We start from the raw sequence: 9,213 nt of genomic DNA on the forward strand, positions 1-9,213 counted from the left end.
GAATAATTTATGCTGCCTGTCGAACTCAGCGACGTTCAACCATTCCAGGTTCATGTATCCAACTCTCTTCGTAATCCCATTCCTAACCTAAGCCTTTTTCGGGAGTGGGTGAGATGGGTTAGAGCATGAATTTGCTGGCCGGAGGGTCCGCGGTTCTAACAAGACCTCTACATCTCGACTTCTCCCGTCAAGGCAACTTGGCAGTACCCCAGCCTTCATGCTTCCTTCGGGTAGGATGACAGATAAGTACTGAAAGGGTGTTACAACTCAACGAGAACCTACGCCTTTTAGTGGGATTTTTCTAATTAGCTAGAATTCCTCACTCCTCGTCCTTTTTTACTTGCCTATCTTTTACTGACAACCCATCATGGACTATACAATTCAACGTCCTCGCGATGCAAGCAACAAGGAGGGTTCTCTTCCTTTCTGAAGAATGCAAGTACTTCAGCCCGCCCGAATTCTCTTTTATGCACCCCAAATTCGCCTAGAGTACTGCTGTCATGCTTGTAGTGAAACTCTTTACTCATTCCTTCTCGGTTTCGTCATTTTGTTCCCAGATGTACAAGATGGGTGTCAAATAAGGACCAGAGATATATGGCAGGACCAAGTCAAGGAAAATTTTCAGTGAAGAGGTTGAACACAGTAGAGCAAATAGCCAATGCCTATCCCCGTCAGACGTGCAGTCTGACTGCATTCGACCGAGTATTGTACAATCTGGTGTGGAATCAGGTAAGATCAGAATACACATGTTACAGCCTTGAGGACTGCATTGCATGAAAAATTTATCGCTCTAAAGAAGTCGTGTTGGCCACAATGTAGACTATCCTTTTGATCACGTGGTTAACGATCGAAAATGGGAGTCTTTTTGGGTATTTAGCTGATAAAGTGCTCACCAGAATCCGCATACACCTTTGTTTCTGGTTCAACACATACACCGGAGTCATGCACTTCGGAAGTTGACGCTGATTGTTTCGTATGCGATTCACTCGTGCGTCGAAGGCCGCGCGACACAGGTTTGACAGATTTATCATGAGAATATTGAGAACGGAGACTAGGATTTATTGGTTTCCGCAATTCTTTTTGTGGCACTATCCTGCTTGAGCGTTCCCTAGTTCTATAACAAGTCCTATTTAGCACCGCAGTTGAACGACAGCCCTTTTCCTGTGACGATAAATCACGGCGTTTGGTAGTGTCTGTCGGGTGATCCTTCGAGCATCTGCTGGATGACGTCCGTCTTGTGGGATGCCGCTCAGGGGTAACTGACTTCTGTATGCGCGATAAACGAGTCTGGTGACGGGCACCTATGGTGTCTCTGGGAGTTCTCGAGATTCGATGTGCGGACTTTTCTTGGCGGCCGGACGGGACCGCTCTTGTCACTAATTGATTGAAGTCGTGATTCCTTCCTTGACTCCGTACGGGTTCCGCGTCTCGTTTCGATCTACTCGTTGAGACTTCGAATCGGGAGGGTAAACCATTGTAACATGATCGGGAGGTCTGACGCTTCTCGACGGAACCCGCAACCTGTGTGGATGAGGCAAGGCTGTGGGAGGAGGATGATGACGAAGACGAAGAAGACGAGCTGGAAGACACTGACCGTGAAGTACGGCTGGCTAACGTGGATACGGATGAATGAGACTTGCGTAACGGACCAGATATTCTTTCAGTTGACGAATAAGACGGGAGCACTTGCTTGGAGACAACATAATGAGGACTAAATTGTGGATGAGCTCGACCATTCTCTGGTAAACGGATGGAATGCAAGAAATTCATTATATCACTGTACAAAAGGGGTGCCACTGGGTTTAACACCTTTATTGGCGAATTGGAGGATGATGTGTTGCCAGGTACAGATTTGGTATCTGAAGAGTTGAACCTGCCGGACGCAAATAAAAGTTAGGATGATCAGAATAATAAACGAATGTAACTTAGAGGAGGTTCGAAAAAATACCACACGAAATGAAATTACGTTACTACACGTCCACGTATCAGCAGCGTTCACATGTCTGTTTAAGAGATGGCTGACACACGACACGGGGGGAGATGCCGAAATAGCAACACATTTTACCATTGAGTTTGATTAGACAAACGACTGTCAGGTACAAGCAGTCGACATCCCTGACACTGCTGTTACAATATCCACAAGAACCTAGGGGGCTTTGATTATGGATTGACCAACAGTTTAAAATAAGAGCACTGTGAAACATCTCACAGTTGCAGTAAGGACTGATGGCAATAGAGCGAGAAAAAATCGGATAAAGCAATATACGAGAACCTAACAATGACCGAATTCCAAAATACTTCCGCGCACAGCTTTTTTCACTGATATTTCACCCCCTAAGTAAATCCGGTCTATGCTAAAAAGCCAAGAAACACTGTACAGCTACAGGAAAGAGTAGAATGATTGGATTAAGGTCAAACAAAACGAACAAGCCTACCAAGTTGAACGGTTAATAAAATAACCGCGTTCGGTAATGAACTTCGATGACGGTGGAAAAATGGAAAACGATATCGGAAAATAGTACAGGACAACTGTCCGAATTCGCAAACAGCCCATTACCAATTTCGCTCCGTTTGAACCTACGTTAGGCCTACACCTCTAAGAATAAGTTAATCTGGAGTGAAGCTAACCGCACCCTTCAGTAACGATAGTGGCGTCTTATTCTGTCCATTTCCTAGGGTTTCGCCACCCAAAATAGTGCAAGGAAAGCAAGACTCCTCGGCAGACGGTAACTAGACAACGTAACACATGGTTCACCCACCTTAGCTTGCAGCCGCAGATGAAGTCCTTAGGTGAAGCAGCTACTGCTTCAGAGACCCGCTTTCTGATCACCTCGCTGATTCCAGCAGACTCAAGCTATAGTTCTGGGACATCGGTGGTCGAACACCTGAAGACGTTTTAGATCCTCCGCCATAAGTTACGAAGTTTTCAGCCCGCATTGTAGTCTGATACGTCCATTGAGCCAAACAAAAATGTCCTTTTAACGCCACAAGTTGCCCGAATTCGCAAACGCAATTCTAGCTTAGGAGATTCGCTCGTTGACTTCGTCTATCAAGCTACCGTCGAAGCTAATGCGACTTCCAATATACGTGTAGGGTTCCACAATTTTCTGTGTCACTTTTGAATTCTTAGGGGTACATGATATTGAAAGTAAACATTTTACGGAAACGATGATCATGTCAGGAATTGATTTTCTAGGTTTCCGGAGCATACATTTGTCCAACAGACAACAAACAAGACGAAACTGATGGTGGCTTGTCCGCGGATTTTAAGGAAATGCCCCATACTGTTTAATTGCGAGACAAATAAGCTCCATTGAATATCTTCGCAACAGGACCACGAGACAGTCTGCGTGCTGCACATTATGCGAAAGAATATCAACGGCCTATTAAACAAGAGGACCTCCATCCCGTCTCTAGCTCCAGCAGAAACACACAAAGAAGTGAGTAAATGTTCAGAATTGTCTGACATGATCGCAAGTGGCGTTTTTTTCACGCGGAACCTAAGAAAAACTAAGGACGCTAGTACACTAAGTCATGTGGCTTTGCCACTCTTCATACGGTCGACGATATCATCATAATCATTGACAACAATAGACCAGTAAAACGTACTGATGCTTGAATGTCATACAACCACGATGGAAGAACGCCCAGTAGAGTGGGAAAAAGAAGGAAGAATAGGGGGTTACTAAGAAGCCTAAGTCCCTAAGGAGACCTAGTAAGGAACACGTGCCGATAGCTTTGGACACCATTAAAGTAAACACATCTGCTCATGATGAAGTATGGCGCCATCTACTCAGCTTCCTTTGCGAACTTCGCTCGACCTAAGCCTAGCGCAAAACCGCAGGTGAACTTTAGGTAGACGGGCCAGGTAGGAGATTACAACATGCACGCCATTGGGAACGGTTGCGTGCCATGTCCTGTGGGGTTTCTCACTAAATACAAGCAGGATCACGCGGACCCCAGCCAGAAAGGCACGAAGATCCAACTGCACTCAGTTTGATAGGAGCCGCTTTCATTTCATCATCATCCTCATCATGCACGGCATGACGTCAGTGTTCAACACCGATGCTTCACTGCCGTACAATCATGATTTATTTGAAAACCTTATTGTGAAGAAAAGAATAAAAGTGTACAGGGAAGGGACTTCGTGTTATCTTACTACAATCATTCTGAGATTCCTACATCTCCAGGCAATCTGCACGGAACCTGACGACAAGAATACCACTGACATAGATTAACAGCCATATCTTTCGGTGTCCCCGACCAGGAGCAGCGGAAATCACGCGATTTCCATCCTGGAAGGCGAGTAGCACCGACAGCACCCAGACGTTTCGTAATCTCCTTCATACCCCTCTGCCAGGTCAAGGGTTGGTCGCCTCTCGGCTTCCGCCACCCTGAATTCGGAATCGGGCGTGGAGAACAGCAAGCACTCTACGGTAAACGGTAGTTCGGTATGCGCAATACATGGCCTAAGCAACGCAACTTCTGATGCTGGACACATTCTTCAATGGAAGTTCTCGTTGCACAACCGAAAACTCGCTTCCTAATCGCCTCGTTGAGTATTCTTCGATACCAACCCACATGGGCTATGGTTTTGAGACAACGAACAGCCAAAGGCGTCTCAGTTCCACTGCTCGAACAGGCCAAGTCTCACTGCCATGCAACAAAGCAGCCCGCATTACAGCCTGAAAGACACGTCCCTTGAGATTCAAGGATGTACCGCTTCGACGCCATAATTATCTCAAAATAGCAAACGCAAGTGAGGCCTTGCAGATTTGTGCATTGACCTGATTTGTTACAATATAAACAAAACCAGTACAACTTCCAAAATACGCAAAGCGCTCCACAGATTCCAGTGCCTCTCCCTGGATTGTAAGTGGCATGGTCAGTGACTGCATATCCACGAGCATGAACTTACACTTTGTGGGTTCAAAGTACATACTAAAGAACGGGGTGACTTTGGTCAGTTCATCCGAAAACACAAACGCTCTCTTCTCTTCGAAGACGAGAACGATATCGTCTGCATATTCCAGATTGACAAGATTTTCGTCACAGGCTATTTGAACATTGGGGTTTTGAAGACCTTCCAGTTTTCGTCTCAGTACCTCATCGACCACGAAATTAAGTAAGAATGGAGAGAGAGACAGGGCAGCTCCGACGGACACCGCTTTGTGTACGAAAGCCCTTGGAAAGCGCTCCGTATACTGTCACACGTGTGGAAGTGTGAGAATACAATTAATCTATTGTGTTCACGAAATTCCCGGGAATTCCTTGATGGGAAGGCGTATTAAGGAGAACATACCGGCCAACCAAGTCGAACGTGCCTTCGAAATCCACGAATACTAGAGTTATGGATCGTTTGTACGTGTAGCGTCGTAATCTAGTACCTGACGGAGTATGAGGATTCGGTCAAACCAATCCCCACCAAGCCGGGATCCCGCTTGCTGTCCTCAAGTCGGTGTTTCACGAGCCACCACAAGATGAAGCACAAGTCACCTCAGCAGCCCCGTCACAACCCGGATAAAGCTGACATCCCTGCGGTTACCACACTCACTACGAACCCCTCTTTTGAAAATCCACATTCCTCGCATGCTCACTTTCACTTGACGTCTGATAATTCGTCGGGTCAAGCTGTGTTCGGGACCAGTTGGGATACTTCTCCGAGCTTAAAGCAGTGTCACTCTTCGGTCTGACACAGTGTTTGAGTTAGCCTGGTGGCGCCGTGCCACACGCAAAACTCAGCAATGTGCAAAGAGGTGACAATCTCGTCCTAGTATGAATTCCCATTTGATGGTGGACACATTTGGAAGCGACTCTAGAAGAGGATTCTAGTAAGTCCGTCCGGATCTGTTACTAAGCGATTTGTCCGCACCTTACGCGGTCCTGAAAAACAAAGAGAGAACCGACTCCGGACAAGCGCGTGGTCGTAATCCACAAATGTGTTCCGAAACGACCGGCAGTCAGTTATTGATCCGCGCCATCGGTAACTGATGGCAATGGAATCCATTTGAGTTAATGGCTGGTACGCCGTTGAAGAACACCATGTGACTAGACGACTTCGGCTATTTCGGATGTCAGCACTGCATAAAAACAGCCTGCGGTCAAAACACAGCTAAAGAAATCGTTCAGCATTGTCCTTACGTACCGAGTCCTATCTGTGTCGACATCCTAATTGAGTCTCAGATGCTCTAAGCCTGCCCCGCTTGTACAACCACAACTGGCAATCACAACGATAGTTGAGCTTTGAGCTTGTCGCAAAAGGGCATTCAGGGCGTCGTAAAGCTTGTCTTTGATGGTGTCAGAGCTACAGTTCGTTGGGGCATAAGCAGACACGACAAACAGATATCAATCAACTTCCCACTTGTGGGACTCCTTCACAGAGGTTGCCAGGCGAAGCGCGCAGAGGCAACTATCAACGGGTATGTGGATCTACAAACAAACTCAAGCTCTTCATTGTGAGGTCTCAGAAAAGCACGAAGGAATGGGAAATCTTGGAGACTTTGTACTTTGAACGTGAGAATACATGCAAAAGCATGGGATCACCTCCGATATTATGGTCAAAGTACTTTGCGCGGACAAACAATCGTCAAACAACATAGCTGTCATCCGCATAATCCAAATCCGCCAAGCTTTCTCAAGTATGAGCACTCCACGATGACTTCAAGTACAAAATTGGACAAAAATGAGATGCGACAACCCTGATGAACTCCACTGATTGTCAGATAACTTCTGGATGGTTCATTGTACCCCATAACCCAACCGGATGTACGGGATTAAGGGGCACGAACAATGTCTAGATCGCAAGAAACAGAAGCGTTCGGCATGACAATGCAGCAGTTCAGAGCCTTATACTGTTGGTACAGAAGCACGTAGGCCTTTGTAAGGCTTGCAGGCGCTTGTAGCTCAGTCGTTGCTGGAAGCTCCTTACATAGATAAATGATGATAGAAGGACAACAGACACCCACACACTACAGAAAACCACGTGATGGAGCTAGGGCTGAGATTCGATCATCATATGACGTGCAATCAAATCCGGAGAAAAAGAGCATGAACACAAAAAATAAATCGGTACACTGAGAAATGAAACCGTGGATACAGCTCTTAAGATGGATATGTGGTGTAAATAAATTGTACTCTAATTAAAAAATGCAACCTAGCGGACAATAATACGCTATACCCACTTGGAACACAGCAACTGCATGCGAGATTTTAATTTGACTATTTCTCTCCGACAGGCACCAGCAAGACGGAAGAAATTATCGGTAAGCTGTTCATTCACCGAAATCAGACGAAATCGCTCTGTTTCGGAACGAGAGAGATGTGCAGTTAAAGTCTCCACTTCGGTCTCCAGGGCTGCACATTTTGTTTCGAGAAGTTGTGCTTGTTGACACTGCAGGGAGACACAGAAGTCCAAAAAATGACGAATTAGACGCGACCAAGCAGTGTACCCAAGCTACCTATATTCCACATTGCCAATAAACCATGTTTTAGGCGTGGAAACCTTGAGACAAAGGCCAAAACAACAGTGTCTAAAAAACCGTCTTCCGATCAGCTGGATATGAAACGTCCACTTTAAGTTACAAAGGGACGTAACGGATGAATTACTTTCCTATAACGAACTATGACACCAAATTTGTGAAAACTGATCAACAGAACTGGAGTAAACAACAATTGGGGTCCAGAAGTGCAGTGTTGATTGACGCTTGAAGCCGTGGTGGTATGCAAGGTTATTTCACTAACTATCAGGATAAGTTAACAATGTCACATTTTCTCAGGGGATACAGATCATAGAGACAGATATCCGTTGGTCTGTTTGTTGAGCTGGACAATTCTATCACAGACGTTTCATCACCAATCGAGGTAACATCATCAATGCGCTGTTAGGGAGCGTAGCGGACCATAGCAATGGGTCGGTAGCAGAGACATGTTCCAAGATCTGCATCTGCAGACTGTTACAACTAAAGCCACAGCGGCCTGCCCAGAGAGGGCTGGACAGGTTCTTGCTTGCGAAGAATTGAGCCGGTACCTTTTGTTCGCAATGGGGGGAGCTGTGCCAGCCTCTATCGAAACAAGTAAAGAAAGATGGTCAATGTTGAAACGAAGGTTCGTTAACCTTCAATCAATGTACTGCGGCTGACCTGGTGAATTTGTGGTCAGTAGCCCGCAAACTGTTCTATGGGCAAAAAAGAAAATTAGACTGAAACATTAAAACTAAACTAAAAATTAGCGGTAGCATCCAGTGTCATTCATATGCGCTAAATGTAGCCTTCCAAGCTTCGTTGGATTTGGGTTTTTACCGTCCGCTCCGGGTTTACTATGGGGGTTGATGAGAGCCTGGTGGAGGATGATAAAATTTGTCAGGGATAAGATAGTGACTAGCAACAGAGGTCTGTTCACCATCTAATGTCTTTGTGCTCAGTTAGCGCAACTGTTTTGTTTATCAGAAATCAAATGGATGTCTAGTTGAAAATAGATTCCGACTTAGTTGTCTTCGATGACCAGTTGTTACCAACGCATTACAAACCCTTTCAGTTGCTTTTGATTAGTTGTAAAGTTTGTAGAGGACTCATAAAGATCTAGACTGGGCAAATAAGCTTCGTAATCAAATCTAACGATATTCAAATAATGAATGGCGTGAGGCATAGCTACGTGCACAAACGAATTTTTTATAGCAGCGCAAATCCGTTTACAACTGACAGGCACATGCCGTCTAGATTGGTTAACAAACCCAACAGATACCTTTCGCAGATTCAAGGCGTCACCTGAGATCTACGTGGTTGGTGTCAGGCGTGATAGACGATGGCGGCTCTCTGGATATTTTGAGCATCATAGTCCCTCACTGTTACACTGTGAAGTTTCACGTCACCGCCCCTCCCACTGGTAAGCCCTAACCTGAATTCTGCGGGCATTAACGTGTTGTTCGAGGAAGGCTCCATTCAGATACAAGATACTGTAGACAATTTGATATAATCTGACGCCACTACGTGTTCCGTCACGAAGAGACTGGACCTTGTCGTGGTGTGGCGGTTTGTGTACCTCGGCGACCCATTGAGCTATACTGGGGGGTGTCCGCGCGACACTCACAGAGTCTCTCATACCAGGTTGGTCAATGGTTAGAGGTCTGACGAACACAGTCTCCTGGTCCTCCAGGTTGGGGGTTGGAACATGTATGGCGACTTGTTCCGTAGAAAAGGTAATGCATTTGCATTTCCC

General features: G+C 45.9%; 2 protein-coding genes across 2 annotated transcripts in view; one reads left to right on the plus strand and one right to left on the minus strand.

Annotated features, from left to right (window-relative positions):
* T265_05555 (hypothetical protein) overlaps nt 1–9,213 on the minus strand; it is a gene marked incomplete at both ends in the record, with an annotated part of 39,764 nt that overhangs the window by 16,457 nt on the left and 14,094 nt on the right. Inside the window, 2 exons of the mRNA XM_009170596.1 lie at nt 894–1,873; nt 7,182–7,390. Coding sequence (XP_009168860.1) covers nt 894–1,873; nt 7,182–7,390 — 1,189 coding nt within the window. The remainder of the gene's footprint in view (nt 1–893; nt 1,874–7,181; nt 7,391–9,213) is intronic.
* T265_05554 (hypothetical protein) overlaps nt 1–9,213 on the plus strand; it is a gene marked incomplete at both ends in the record, with an annotated part of 26,918 nt that overhangs the window by 11,149 nt on the left and 6,556 nt on the right. The window contains one exon of the mRNA XM_009170595.1: nt 3,333–3,440. Within this exon, the coding sequence (XP_009168859.1) occupies nt 3,333–3,440 (108 nt within the window). The remainder of the gene's footprint in view (nt 1–3,332; nt 3,441–9,213) is intronic.

This window comes from Opisthorchis viverrini, assembly GCF_000715545.1.
Source record: "Opisthorchis viverrini unplaced genomic scaffold opera_v5_104, whole genome shotgun sequence".
Taxonomy (NCBI): Eukaryota; Metazoa; Platyhelminthes; class Trematoda; order Opisthorchiida; family Opisthorchiidae; genus Opisthorchis; species Opisthorchis viverrini.